Here is a 15,445-nt window from a genome sequence, read left to right as displayed (position 1 = left end):
AATCCGCCTGCCAATGCAGGGGACACAGGTTCGAGCCCTGGTCCGGGAAGATCCCACATGCCGCAGAGCAACTAAGCCCGTGCGCCACAACTCCTGAGCCTGTGCTCTAGAGCCTACGAGCCACAACTACTGAGCCTGCACGCCTAGAGCCCGTGCTCTGCAACAAGAGAAGCCACCATAGTGAGAAGCCCGCTCACTGTAACAAAGAGTAGTCCCTGCTCGCCACTAGAGAAAGCCCGTGCGCAGCAACAAAGACCCAACACAGCCTAAAAATAAAAATATGTGCTATCAACATTTCAAATGTTTAAAAATAAATAAAATAAAATGTTAAGGGGGTTAAATTAGGGTCCCTCCATTTGATATAATAATGTGCTTGAGTTAAACAGTTTAAGGCTGCAGTACCATGGGAAAATACTTTGGCTACATTGTTAAATAGCATGTCTAATGATATGTCTTTAAAATAGGTGTTTTTCTCCTTTTTTCACAATTTCTTTAATACAAGGATATGAGATGAGTTACTGAGCCTCTCTGAACCTTAGTCTCCTCATCCGAACAGTGCCAATTCCTGTGCCTCCAGGTTGTGAGGATCAAAGGAGCACAACCTGAGCTCTAAGTGCCCAGTAGGCAGTGACTGTTCCAACTGCTGCCCACCCCATCCAATATCTGGCGGGTCACAGCCTCTTCCCCAAGGGCATTGCTGCAATGAGCAAAATCACCCCAGTGAGGAAGAGATGGTACCAGTCTCTGCAAAGATGGGCTGGGCCCCAGGCTGGCCTGAAACCTTTGGCCCTTCTCACTGCCCAGATAACTGGTCCATCAAGGATGGGGTGTGTCTCCACTGAGCTGTGTCCTCCAGAAGATGTCTGCTCTCATTACCTGAGCACTGTACCCCTTTATCGGGGTAGTCCCTCTAGGATCCAAGCCCAGTGTCAGAAGGCATGGTGGGGAGTCAGGGAACCCAAACATCAAATGAGCATTCCTGTGGACTCTGGGAACTCAAATCTCTGGAGGGAAGAGGTTCATTCCCTTTCACCAGCCAAAAGGTACAAAGGGAAGACAAGTGCCTTTCTCTTGACTGGCTTATTAACCAAAGTAAAGAAGCCCAGCGCCAGAGAGGTCGCAGGTCCACTTCCTTTGCTCAGGAATGTGTGTGTAAGATGCCTACCTCAGTCACAGTGGGACCTGTGGGGAAGACCTGGGATAAACTCCAATCTCAAGAATTAATTTTGGACTTCACACACCTATGGCCACCACCTCTTTTCTCTCTCAGTGCCAACACTATATACAAACATGCTTGACTAGCTTTTAGGGAACACACCTGCCAAGTTCTTTAACTGATTTTATTTTTTACATAAAAAGTTCAGTAAAAATTGGATAAAGTAAAGTGATTTTAAGCAGTAAATCAATCTTATCAACATAGCACAAGGCTGGCCGAAACCACAAGGCAGCCTGCTCTGGAATATTTACATGGTAACAAATTAAACCTTGCAGGAGAACTTAAACCATCCTTACAAAGTCTTCTGTGATCCTAGCACGCAGAGGCTTAAAAGCAAAACAAAAACCAAAAACCAGGAAAAAACAAATTATTTTCAATATATTCACATATACATTAAAATATAATACAGATCGTCAGGGTAAGGGGTTGTGGGTGGGGATGCGCATGAGTCTGTGCGCTGACAGCACCGCCAAGGAGGAGACCCAGGCTTGAGAGTGGGCTCAGGCCTGGCCAGGGTCTCAGAAGGGAAGGTCTCAAGGGCCTAAACCCTTGCCTCAGATGGCCTCTACCAACAGCTCACAACCAGGGACCGCTTATTGTAGATGGAGCTCATTTTTGTGGCTTTCAGTTGAAATCTGCAGGTTTGAATTCCCCAGGGTGATGTGTCATCAGTAGCACAGCCCTGACAGTGGGGTGGGGAGAGAGGGCCCACGGGATTTCTTCTCCCCTGAGTCTCTCCTACCAGCTTGCCCATCCTCCCACCCTGGCCCTGCAGGTCACTCTAATTCAGTGTCCTCTTTGGGTTTGTAAACAGCCCCAAACTTCTGCATGTACTTCTTAATGTACTCCTTGGTTTTGTGTTTCACATTCTCATTGCACTCCAGGTCCTCGGGGTTCTTACAGTACTTCAGCTCCTTATTCATAACGCCGTGAGTCAGCTGTCCAGGACACAGGAAGAGAGATCACAGCCACCAATCAGAGTGGAAATGATTTGAGGGGGGAAGGCCAGTCTGCTGCCTCGGGCCCCTTCTCACAAAGACTGGGAGGTGAACTGGAGGGGGAGGTTGGGGCAGGCTGGTGCTGGGATCACCAGAAAGGGGAAGCTCAGCTCTCAGAGAACCGCTACCATCAAGTAGGGTACCCTCTCTTCCCAAACCTCCCCCCTCTGTTCCTGGGTCTCCAGCCTGGGCATGTGTCAAGGAAAACCCACTTTTTATGATGAAAGGGGCCTTCTAGGAAGGTATAGTTTGCCCAGAACATTGTCAGACCACAAGCAGGGGTGAATACCTTGCGAGCTAGGTGTTTGAAATCTTCAGTTGTGGTAATTCTTCCCACTTTGCAGTCAGGTTTCCGGTAAGGGTTCAGGCACTGGACGATGAACTGGGACATCTACAGGTATGGGGAGAAGAGCACACTGCTCAATAGTCCAGAGAAGGCAAGAAAGTTGTACTGAGGAAATACTTAGAATAAGCAGTAAGCCGAGCCAGCCAATCCTTCCCTTTCCCTCACTCACACTAGCTGGTGTGGACAGAAGAATGCCAGTATGCCAGTGGAATATAAGAGAAAAGAATCCTGGATCAGCCTCAAGAGGGAAAGGGCTCCCTTGGATGGACTTAGCAAGCCTCACTTGCAGATGGAGGGACAGAGCAGCAGGACTCCTTGCTGAATCTCATGGCAGCCCCAGATTTCAGCTAACAAATCTCATGTTCTTGGCATAAAGAGACTGTAGCTAAATTCTCTGGCCCCTGGAGGCAGGGCAGAGAGGGCCTTTCTGTGCTACCAGGAGGCTCAGTGACTCCAGGAAATGCAGGCATTTTGTTACTGAAGGCTACTTAGATTCTGTAAGTGTTGCACTTCATTTGATTCATACTACATCAATGTGAAGCAGAGGAACACATGATATGGCAGCTGGTTGGAGAACATCTGGGGTAAGACCCTTTTCAATACACAAATTCCCATGTCCTCCTGAGCTATCTCTGTAGTGTCTGTCCTACCCAGTGGCTCTCAAAAGAGATCCAGGCACAGGATTTCTGGAAGTATTTGTGGCGCTAAGCCACAAAGTTGACCCCAGGGGAAAAAGGGAGCGAGGAGGTCAGTGATAGCCACTTCACCAGGGAGCATCATGAACAGGGTCTACCCATCCCTGAAAGTCAGTGAGTTTTCAGACATTCAAAGAACAAGGCTATATCACAAGGTAGGCACTAAATAAACAGCTGCTAGTTGGCTGGGCTGAAATGCCAATAATCACAAAGGGACAGTGAGAAACTTAAGTTTTAACTCTAGAGAAGGCTTTTACTCAAAATTTTTCTGTGGTCTCCTGTTTCCATACTCTCCCTTCAATCCACTTCCCCAAATAAAATAGGGGATTTTATTATTCCCAGCTTACAATCCTGCAATACTCCCTGCAACTCACAGTACCAAGCAGCACAATACTGTGCAGCCTCATCGCCCAACACCCCTCACATACCGGGTGCTGCAGCCCACAGGCTCCCTGAAAGGGATGACGCCGCCTTCTGCCTCTGTGCACTCTACTGCCTGAATCACAATCCTCCTGATCTATCTAGCTAATTCCTACCCCTGACTCAAGAGCCTTTCCTGACACCCAGAACAGAGACCTCCAAGCCCTATCATGGCACATTCCTCACACAGCTGCCATTACTTTTTTTTTTTTTTTTAATGCCATTACTTATTTACAGGTCTACCTCCTCCAACAGACTATGAGCCCCTTCGGTGAACCAAGACTGGAGTTTAGAATCTGGATGCCCTGAGGCAGAAAAGGTTAGTGTCCTGAGAGCTGTACTGCACTTCCAGCAGCATAAAGACGAGCTGCTTTCTCCCAATCACTTGAGGATTAGGCAGCCACCAAATGAGATATCACAGAAAAAGAAACAGACTTTGAGCCAGAGGCCCGAGTTCAAGTCTTCTGTCCAGAGCTTGCCTTCTCTAAACCTCAAGAGCTCCTCCACCAGCATAAGAGGAATGACAATTCCGGTCTTGCCTACCTCACGCGATGTTGTGGGGACAAAATGATACAATGGATATGAAAGTGCTTATTATCCCACTGTAAAGGACCATACCAATATGTCATCACATAACAACTACACAGTCCAATCACAGAAGCAAAGAACACCCACAGGCAGGGCCACCTAGTACTACAAACAGCTGTGCACACTTAGGATGAGAAAGAAAGGGTCTCAGTTTAAGCCTTCAGAATGTAGTGTCCACATCCCACCAAAACTTACCTCTTTTCTGAATACTTCTTTGCTTTTCTTAGCCAGCTCACTGGAGGTGTCTGCTTCTGCTGTCTTAGGCTTTTTTGAGGTCTAGAAATGGAAAACACCACAGTGTGGGAATGAGAGGTCAGGTCAGTGATGCCCTGCTCTTCCAGAACCTCCTTTCTTTCCTGCAATTGGGATGCCTGACTCTTGGTATTAGAATCTTAAAGGGACATGGCCTGGAGTCAACTTAGCTGCTGTTACCACTCTCACTTCATGTTTAAATCTTGTCATCTGGCACTGGCCTCGCTCCTATAAACCAAGTTCTAATTCTCTACCCTAAGTGAAAGCTACATCCTTGATGTAGTTAAACATTTGTTTCAGGGTCACCTTCTCTGCAGAGAAATGTGCTGTGTGATCTGGACCACTCAGGTCCCTGTTCTGAGCTGCAGTATCCCACACTGTCAAGAGAGGCCCAGACTCAACGGGCTCCACCTCTCCTGTCTCTGACATTCTAGGACTCCTGGACAAAGGCAAAATGATTTAGCCACATAACCATGGTCCAAATACCATGCTCCTCATCCAAGTCCCCTAGACTGTAGGAGACAGTCTCAGCATGCAAGAGAGGCTCCTTAAAGGTTGGTATCCTCGGTTCATGAATGGAAAGACTAAAGAGGTATCAAGGTGTTGCAGGGGAGGAGATGAGGGTCATGCAAGTCAGTGAACAGATGAGTAGATCCTAAGACAGAAGATACTCTGTCCCAAGATGCTAAGATGATGACAAACCTAGGAATGCTCCCTTCCAGCACTGCAAGGCGGAGGCTGCCAGTCCCCCTGCCCCGCGCCCCCTGCCTGATTAGGCACTGCTGAGAGGTAAGAGGCCAGCAGCCCTGGCATTCAGAGCACCTGGCATGCAAGGCTACCTCCCCATACCTTTGCTCAACACCAGTCATCAAGCCCCTTCCTAGTAAATGTACTTCTCCATGGAAAAGATTATGAGCATTCCCCTTTGAACGCAACTCACTTCAGATGGATGTAGAAGCAGTTGGCATTACAGGTACTTCATTTTTTTGCTAGCTGCTTAGAGCACAAAATTTTTTCAACCTACCCCCACTTCTGATTCCTCTCTTTCCAGAAACAGTATGAAGGTGCTGGTGATGAAGGGACTGTTCAACTCCCTCTGCTCTGGACGGGCTCCAGAGAAAGGTGGCACTCCCCTGACTTCTGGGCTTCTATACATCAGCTTTCCCTGACTTGTTATAAAAGCTTTGCATATTTTCTACTTTTCTACTTTCTTTCTGTGGCTGTGGCAGCAGGAAAGGGAGGGCAGGGTAGAAAGAACATACAGATTCTACCTCTGGTTTTAGGAAAGAAAACGCAAATTACTCTGTTTTCAAATGTTTTGCTTTGAGATTTTGTGGTTATTTTTTCTAGCAGTAGAGAGTGTAGCTGTGCTTCACAATAAGACCTCATGTAGCATGGGATCAAGAATTGCCTGAATAAGCCAAGGTAATTTCAACACACCCTCAGCTGCTGTCTTGTGGATCTCAGAAATGAGTAGCAGCAGCAATGAGTACAGGAAGCCCCTTAAGGTATAACAATGATCTCAAGGCTCTGGCTCCTATAGAGGAGGCCAGGCTCTCAGTGAGGGCACTGTGTAAACAGGAATGTTCTGCTTCCCTCTGAACGGGGTATGTGTTCAGAAAGCTAAATAATTCCAGTGCATTTCTAATTTAATCTCTGACTTGGTGAGGTTGTAGGGCTTTAAAAACACACAATCCCCTGAGCTCTCTCTAGGAGCTTTCCTGGTCCAGAAGAACTTGAGGTATCAGAAACACTACACATGATTCAACCTAAATTCTGCAACACATGAACCTGTACACACCAATTAAAAGGTTAAGAAAGAAAGATCCTTGAAAATAATAAAAACTCAGTATATTCTGTTTTGAAGTTGCCGCCACCTTTGGTAACAAAAAGAGCAAAATAATTTCAGTTTGGTTCTAGATCAGGTACTATATACCACACCTTAGTTTGTCAAATGAGGCATGGGAGAGGGGGTGCAGGAAGTGAGAAGACAGGAACAAATCATCTCTACGACACTTTCAAGAAACTAGCAGGCCATTCCTTGCCTCTTCCATATCCACTTGTTTGCTTAGCCCCAAATGATGCCTCTCAGATGCCTTTGCATGCATCTTCAACATCTCCATTCTTAGTTCCTCACTTTGCCTAAACTATTAAAATACTCTTCAATCTGATCTCCAATGCTACCAATCTCACCTTTTCAAATGGGCCTGTTTCACTCAAGGAACACATATTTGATTGCCTGTCTTGCTGCTTTAAAAGCATCCACTGGCTTTTAAGCATACAATAATCACATTGGTAGGACACCAAGATCTTAGACAATTTAAATCTGACCTACTTTTCCATATTTTTGTCTTGCTCACTACCTACCCCATATGTATCTAAATTCTCACCATAACCAAATTATTTTTATTGTTCCCTATATAGGCTCTGTCTTGTACTGACTTTATACCTTTGCAAAAATGGCTTTATTTGTCCAGAATCCTCTTTTCTGCTCACCTTAGCTATAGGTAAAATCATGTTTTCTGTGACATATCACTAGTGCATTTTCTTAGACCATTAATCACTGTGCTCCCATAGCATTCTGTACATACTTCTACTACAGCAATTATCCCGTTGTGTTCTTGGTTTATAGATGTGGTTATTTCCTTAGATTGAACTTCATGAAGATTAGTACTCAGATTTATTTCTCTTTCTATCTGTAATACCTTACACAAGGCCTGTGAATTACTGAAAATTTACAATGTTACAGTCTTCATCTCCAAGGGCTTTAAAATCTAAATGAAGGCCCTAAAGATGGGAAAAAAAAAAATTGGAGCATAAGGAATAAACACATAACCCATAGGCATCCTTCTCCTGTCTGAGACGCTAGCTAGGTGAATACAGTAGTAAACTGGTTAGGAAGGTTAGATCCAAATAAGTCCCTGGCTATCCACCTCAGACTAGGTCCTAATGATAGAGACAACGGTCTAGAAAGAAATCCAAAGACTGATACCTCAAGCCTTTGACTTGTGCATCATGGCAAGGTTGGTTGGAATATCAAAACTCATTTGTTCCTTCATAAACTATCAAAGGGTTAATAACAAAATAGATGTCTTCATTTATATTTTCTCATTAGAAATACAAGAAAAGGTAAAGCTGACAAGTCAGAGACAAAAGCCTAAGAAGCTAAGATAGAGAGTGAATGAACATCCAGATAGTTTTTTACTGGAAGCACATGACAGTTATGGGTTTTTTTCCCCTTAGGTACCTGTCTCTATAAAAACTCTCCCACAGAAACTTCATACACTGCCAGCAGAAATGTACAATGATATAGCAACTTTAGAAAACAGTTTGACAGTTTCTTAAAAAGTTAGACAGAGACAGTCTAACTTTGATCCAGCAATTCCACTCCTAGGTATCTACCCAAGAGAACTGAAAATGTATGTCCAAAGATTTGTTCACAATTGTTCATATACCATTATTCATAACAGCCAAAGAGTGGAAACAACCCAAATGTCCATCAACTGGTGAATGGATAAATAAAATGTGGCACATCTAATACAATGGGATATTATTCAATGCTAAAAAGAAACGAGCTACCAAGCCATGAAAAGGCATGCAAGAACCTTAAATGTATATTGCTAGGTGAATGAAGCAAATGTGAAAAGGCTACAAGTCCAAATATGTGACATTCTATAAAAGGCAAAACTGGAGAAAGTAAAAAGATCAGAGATTGTCAGGGATAGGGATGGGGATGGGGGGAGGCGGGGAGAGAGGATGAGATGAATAGGGGGAGCACAGAGATTTTCAATGCAGTGAAACTATTCTGTAGATGATAATGGTGGATACATGCCATTATACATTTGTCAAAACCCACAGAATGTACAATACCAAGAACACTAATGTGAACTACAGACTTTGAGTGATAATAATGCAGATTCACTGATTGCAATAAATGTATCATACTCCGGCAGGCTGTTGACAGTGGAGGACGCTATGCATGTGTGATGACAGGGGGTGTATGGAAACTCTGTACTTTCTGCTCAAATTTAAAGGGAACCTAAAACTGTCTGAAAATAAAATATATTAAGAAAAAGAGGTATATAAGGACCTTTTCAGACAAACAAAAATGAGACAGCTTATCACAATTAGACCTGAAATACTCAAAGTATTAAAGGAAATTCTTCAGACTGGGAATTCCCTGGTGGTCCAGTGGTTAAGAATCCGCCTTCCAATGAAGGAGACACAGGTTCGATCCCTGGTCAGGGAACTAAGATCCCACATGCCACGGGGCAACTAAGCCCACAAACCGCAACTACTGAGCCCACGTGCCATAACTAGAGAGAAGCCCGTGCACTGCAACAAAGAGCTCGCACGCCTTAACGGGAAGATTCCTACATGCCGCAACTAAGACCTGACGCAGCCAAATAAATTTTTTAAATAGTGGATAGAATTTATAAAAAAAAAAAAAAAAAAGGAAATTGTTCAGACTAAAGGAATGCTAAATATAATGCTGAAGAGAGAAAAACATTTCCCCCAAAGTGAATAAAATATAAAAGGAGGTATGGATTTGTTTCTACTTTCCTTCTCACTCCCATTCCTTCCTTCCCTCTTCCACCTCTTTCCACTGACTTAACTAGTTAAGTGTCTCTTATTTTCAAAATTAAATACTATTCAAATCTTAGAGCATAGATATATTGTCTTTGATTTCATTCAAGACACCACATTCTTGGAGACAGTGAGTCCTGTTCCAAGTGGAAAAGGATAAAAATTTTTAATTCAAGCATTGAGAGTCACACTGATTCACATGACCTCTAATCCCGATTACTCTCTTGTTAGAAGGAGAGACGAGGAATAAGCTCTCTTTCGCTTTACTCTAGAATAGTATTTCCAGAGTAAAATATCTCAGTTGCAAATCTTAAAAAAAGGGGGGGCCCAGTTATACTTTTTTGGTGAGGTTTTTTTTTTTTTTGCCGTACGTGGGCCTCTCACTGCTGTGGCCTCTCCTGTTGTGGAACACAGGCTCCGGACGTGCAGGCTCAGCGGCCATGGCTCACGGGCCCAGCCGCTCCGCAGCATGTGGGATCTTCCCAGACCAGGGCACGAACCCGTGTCCCCTGCATTGGCAGGCGGACTCTCAACCACTGTGCCACCAGGGAAGCCCCTTTGGTGAGGTTTTAATGCAACCAGTTTAACTTCTGTCCAGACCCACCAATCCCAAAATGGCAGGACATTAAAGCAAACGAAGAAAGACTGCAGTTGAACAGAAAAAACACATTTAAAAGAAACATAACATTAAGAAGAATGCTGTAATCTACAGGGAAAGAGCTAAGATATATTAAAGGAAGTTATAATGGAATAAGAATACTATGATTCTATTTGTATGTTTAGAATGAAAAGAAAGAAAAACACCTGTGTGTGTTTTCCACAAAGGTCTGGAAGAACATACAACAAAGCAAGGTTTTGCAACTTTGGCACTACTGACATTTGGGCCAGTTCTTTGTTGTGGGGGATTATCCTGTGCACTCTAAGATGTTTAGTGACTTGTCTGGCCTCTGTACACACTAGAAGCTAGTGGCATCTCCACAGCTGTAACAACCAAAAATGTCTCTAAATATTATCAAAAGTCTCCTGAGGAGCAAAACTGCTCTTGGTTGAGAACCTGTGCACTAAAAAGTTAACAGTATTTATCTCCGGAGAGGGAAGTATGATGAAAGGAGAGCAACTAAATAGAAATTAAGAGCTTTTATTTTTTCTTCTATATACTGTACTTCTTGGTACTTGGACGTCCTACCACCCCCAAGCATTTTTTATATGCATAATTTTTATATGCATTTTTTATATGCATAATTCTCCAGAACAATAAGAAAAATAGAATTCCAAGATAACATGGCTACTGACTCTACAAAATGAGAAGACAAAGAATCCCAAATGATCAGGAAACATATCTGTAAGCCACACTCACCTTCATGGGATTTTCATCATATGTTGGGGTTCCCAGGTCCATCTCAGCTTCATGCTCAAGGCTGGCATCATCTCCTGGGCTTTCCCAAGTAGGAGGATCCCACTGAGTCTGCCTAGAAGAAGGTAAGAACAGCCATGCTGTCATGGCCAGAAAACAGAGAACTCTGGCATAGGTATCTCTGCTCATATATACATAATATACAACATGCAATGAAACAGAACAAGTCAGCTCCATAAGACAGAGACATTCTTCCCAGCAGCAATGATTCTATCCCATAGACATACATTGTTTTTAGCCCACTGTATTTCTGTAGCCAATGCTGTGGCAACATTTGCTGGGTATCAAAGACAACAGTAAAACCAAACATCTTTGTCTCTCACCTGATTATTAATGTTCTGAAAACAGGATTCAGCAAAGTCTAAGGAAAGTACATGGAGTAGGTGCCTGCCTATGCCACCCCTCTGCAGGTGATCAACCATGATTGTACCTAGCATGTACCTGGAGCAACGTAAAATAAATCACAACACCCTCCTCACAATCCTTGATCATGTGAGAAAACCGTTCCTTGCCTTAGGAGTCTTCTTGTTTGTAGTTTTGCTCCTCTGGCTTGATGACTTACAGCATGGAAAAGATGTACAGGTTAAAAACTTGTGTCCTCTGCTAAAAATATTTTCAGCTGGCTACAAAAAAAGAGTTCAACCACATTAACTCTTTGCATGCTTTTTTTTTTGGCCACGCCACATAGCTCTTGGGGATCTTAGCTCCCGACCAGGGAATTCCCTCATTGCATGTTTATGGCTGTTTTGAAAGTTAGCAGGCAAAGATGGTTTTGTTTTTGTTTTGTTTTTAAAGCTAGATCTGTGAAGTAACATGTGGAAGTAAGGAAATTCTATTCAGGAGTCAGAAGTCAGCTGTCACAGAAAATGCTCTAAGGGGAATCACTTAAAACGTCAAAAGCCTCCAAGAAGCTAGCGACATATCTGACAGGTCTATCCTGCCATTACAGTCTTGTGCTTTCCTACCACAGCAATCTTTAGTTAGCAACATTAAAGGCATTTGATGTAAATTAGTTTTGCAGATGATTATGAAAGTAGGTTTATCTCTGACCGACAGAACTAATTATAAAATGGGCTCAAGATTTCTATTGTAATCAAAGAACCACAAGCAGCTGTGGGTTTTATTATGGGAATTAAACAGGAGGTATTGTGCTCTTAGGTGCTAGCTAAGGAAAACCTTGAAAAAAAGATGGAAAAATTACACACATAAATAAGAAATATAATTTTTTTTTTGAAAAGTGATAGTCCATTATAAAGCTTTCTTTGGTATTGAAAAAACAAAGTTCTGGTAGAATTCGCAGACACTGGTTTTTAAAGTCACAACTTTCAGTTAGCAGCATAACAAGGGCTTGTTTCTTTGGGTTTTTTTTTGCTGCATTGGGTCTTCACTGCTGCGCGTGGGCTTTCTCTAGTTGCGGCAAGCGGGCTTCTCATTGTGGTGGCTTCTCTTGTTGTGGAGCACAGGTTCTAGGCATGCGGGATTCAGCAGTTGTAGCATGTGGGCTCAGTAGTTGCGGCACACGGGTCCCAGAGCATGCAGGCCTCAGTAGTTGTGGCGTGTGGGCTCATTAGTTGTGGCGTGCGGGCTCTAGAGTGCAGGCTCAGTAGTTGTGGCACACACACGGCATGTGGGATCTTCCCGGACCAGGGATCAAACCCGTGTCCCCTGCACTGGCAGGGGGATTCTTAACCACTGTGCCACCAGGGGAGTCCCAAGGGCTTGTTTTATAAAGGTGTTTTTATGGGAATAATGAAGACCTTTCTAAGTAGAATACATAAAGGGAAAATATTTGACTGCATGTAATTTTTAACTTCTTCATGTCACAAGACATTACAAACAAAAACATTTGCAATATTCTTTTTTTTTGCGATACGCGGGCCTCCCACTGTTGTGGCCTCTCCTGATGCGGAGCACAGGCTCCGGATGCGGAGGCTCAGTGGCCATGGCTCATGGGCCCAGCCGCTCCGCAGCATGTGGGATCCTCCCGGACCAGGGCACGAACCCTGCATCGGCAGGCGGACTCTCAACCACTGCACCACCAGGGAAGCCTGCAATATTCTTGATAAACAGATTAACAATGCTGACAGAAAATGGGTAGATGCCCCAAACAAGCAATTCACAAAAGATACAAATAGCTAATAATCTAATGAAGACGTTCCATCTCAAAAATAAAAGAACTGAAAATAAAAATAAGATTTCTCATCTACTATTTTACATGAGTTAAAGAACCTACATGAAGAAAAAGGCACTTTTGTGTACCTTTTGTGGGAGTCTAAATTGGTACGATTTTTTTTTTAATGGTAAGCTGACAATACTTATCAACTTAAAATGTGTATCTCTTTTGATCAAATATTTTGCCTCTAAGAATCTGCCTGAAGAAGGCAGTAAGATTAGTATTAGTGTCTGTAAGGATGTCCAGGTTTAGAGTTATATATAAAATAGTGAAAATCCATCAATCAGGGTGGGTTAAACAAAATTTGGTATAGCCATACAGAAGAGCAGGGGTTAGGCAAACTTCTTCTATAAAGGATCAGAGAGTAAATACCCTTGACCTTGTGGACCAAATGATCTCTGTCACAACTAGTCTACTGTCATTGGAGTATGAAAGTAGCCATCAACAATTCCTAAATAAATGGGTGTGGCTCTGTTCCAAAAAAACTTTATTTACCAAAACAAGTAGCCCATTGACGTAGTTTGCTGAGCCCTGCAACAAATAAGCAAGTATTAAAAATAATGTAGTTTTTCATTAATTGGTACAGAAAGTTCTATAAATAGATTGGTAAACAAAGCAGATGACAAAATATGCACCCCAAAAACTCACATTATATACCAATGAATACATACATACACACACAGAAAACACATATATTCACATAAAGCTATCTGCCTAAAATATATTTGCTTAATTCTAAGAAAAAGATCAATCAGGTTTTTTATATAAATTGCAGGAGTCATCAAACTATGGCTCACGAACCAAATAAAGTTTTATTGAAACAGAGACATACCCATTCATTTATGTATTGTCTATGGCTGCTTATACAACAATAGAAGAACTGAACAGTTGTGACAAAGAATGTTTGGCAAGCAAAGCTTAAAATATTTATTATCTGGCCTTTTACAGAAAAGGTTTGCCCATGACCCCTGATTATCTACAATGTTAGATGAAGTCATTACCATTTTCTAAAAAAATTCCTTGGTTTGGGATTTCCCTGGTGGCACAGTGGTTGGGACTCCACGCTCCCAACGCAGGGGGCCCCAGTTCAATCCCTAATTAGGGAACCAGATCCCACATGCTGCAACTAAGAGTTCACATGCCTCAACTAAGGAGCCCGCCTGCTGCAACTAAGACCTGGCACAACCAAATAAATAAATAAAATAAAATAAATTCCTTAGTTTTCTCCAAGAGTCTTGCAGATTAAAAACACCAGAACATACCTAAAAAGGACCAGTCTAAAGTATGTCATAACATTTATGATGGGATTCTGGAAAACCAGCAGCCCTCAGGCACAGTTAACAGCTAATAACAAGTCTATAACCATAAAACTCCCCTTACAGTGGCAGCTTCTTTGACCAACTGAAAGCTGATTTGGGGATGCTCAGACAGCTCTTCTTACCTTGTGATCACATGGTAGTAGTAAATCTTCCCTTCTGGGTCTCGGGCTGTCTTCCAGTTGGGAGGTAAGACAATGGTTTTTGGTTTGGGAGGAGATGGGGGTGGTAAATCCAAGAGATTATTTGTCACAACCATTTCAGGCTAAAAAGACACACAAGTTCTTGATCAGTGACATTTCTTTTAATCTGGCTGAGAAGGACAAAAATAGTCTACTTAAGCAGTATGTAAAAACATACATCTTCCTCTTCTTTTAAAAAAAGATAAAAAGTAAAGGTACAATCTGGGAAATGATCAGAGACAGTGTATATGAAGAGCTTTAGGGATCTATCAGAAAATTCACAGCAGGCTTCGAGTTCACCATCCAATACACCATATTTAAAAATATTCAGCAGCTCATTATGTAGAACAATATTTTTCAACCTTAAAAAAACCAATGCTAAATGGCATATAACCAACTCCAAGATACCAATTAGCTGAATGGGCTTTAGATAGAAGCAAATATGATAAAATGTTAACATTTATCCATTATATATTTTTTGTATGTTTGAAACTTCATATTTATATTTAAAAAATATAGAAATGGGTGAACAGCTTGTTTTTCAGTTTAATTGAAAAAAATTTTCTCAATAAATAGCTTTTAAAAATTTAATGCCACATTTTGAAAAACATAAAAACTTCATAATCACTGTTATAAACTGAATTGTGCTTCCCCCAAATTCATATGAAGCCCTAACCCCCAATGCGATTGTATTTGAAGACAGCACCTTTAAATAGGTAATTAAGGTTAAATGAGGTCTCGAGAGTGCGGCCCTAATGCAACAGGACTGGTGTCCTTATAAGAAGTGGAAGAGGCATCAGGGAATGTGCGCAGAGAAAAGACCAGGTGAGGGCACAGTGAGAAAGCAGCCATCTGCAAAACAGGAGCAGCCTCAGGAGACAGCAAACCTGCTGACACCTTGATTTTAGACCTGCAGGCTCCAAGACTATGAGAAAATTAATTTCTGTTAGTTAAGCTACGTAGTCTGTGGTATTTTGTTAAAGTAGCTCTAGTAAACTGATAATATAATCACGATAAGGATATATACTCTTAATTGTTCATTCTATGTAATCCAGTTAATAAAGAAAAAAACTTCCAACTTTACCTTTGCTTGAGCAGTTAAAGAGGAACCTAAGATCCCAGGCTCAGATAAAACATGGCCACTTTTAAGCAAACCTAAGTCTCCGAGCATTGCTGCTTTGTGCATACCCCCCAAGCCTTACTTCACAGAGCTGCTTTTTGTTGGCCACACTTAAGTTTCCACTTCCTCCATTCCTGT

At 42.4% G+C, this 15,445-nt stretch overlaps 1 protein-coding gene across 2 annotated transcripts in view; it reads right to left on the bottom strand.

Moving 5' to 3' along the window:
- Positions 1 to 1,302: 1,302 nt before the first annotated feature.
- SETD2 (SET domain containing 2, histone lysine methyltransferase) overlaps positions 1,303 to 15,445 on the bottom strand; it is a 109,488-nt gene continuing 95,345 nt past the window's right edge. Inside the window, exons 17-21 of one of the 2 annotated variants that reach the window (XM_032647549.1) lie at positions 14,131 to 14,270; positions 10,460 to 10,571; positions 4,459 to 4,539; positions 2,504 to 2,605; positions 1,303 to 2,154 (exon numbers count right to left, since the gene is read on the bottom strand). In XM_032647549.1, coding sequence (XP_032503440.1) covers positions 1,993 to 2,154; positions 2,504 to 2,605; positions 4,459 to 4,539; positions 10,460 to 10,571; positions 14,131 to 14,270 — 597 coding nt within the window. In that variant the 3' untranslated portion in view covers positions 1,303 to 1,992. The remainder of the gene's footprint in view (positions 2,155 to 2,503; positions 2,606 to 4,458; positions 4,540 to 10,459; positions 10,572 to 14,130; positions 14,271 to 15,445) is intronic. The other variant, XR_004352066.1, reaches the window with a different exon arrangement.

Source organism: Phocoena sinus, chromosome 11 (genome assembly GCF_008692025.1).
Source record: "Phocoena sinus isolate mPhoSin1 chromosome 11, mPhoSin1.pri, whole genome shotgun sequence".
Classification (NCBI taxonomy): Eukaryota; Metazoa; Chordata; class Mammalia; order Artiodactyla; family Phocoenidae; genus Phocoena; species Phocoena sinus.
The sequence above is the reverse complement of the archived record's forward strand: the minus strand, read 5'-3'. Positions and strand labels throughout refer to the sequence as shown.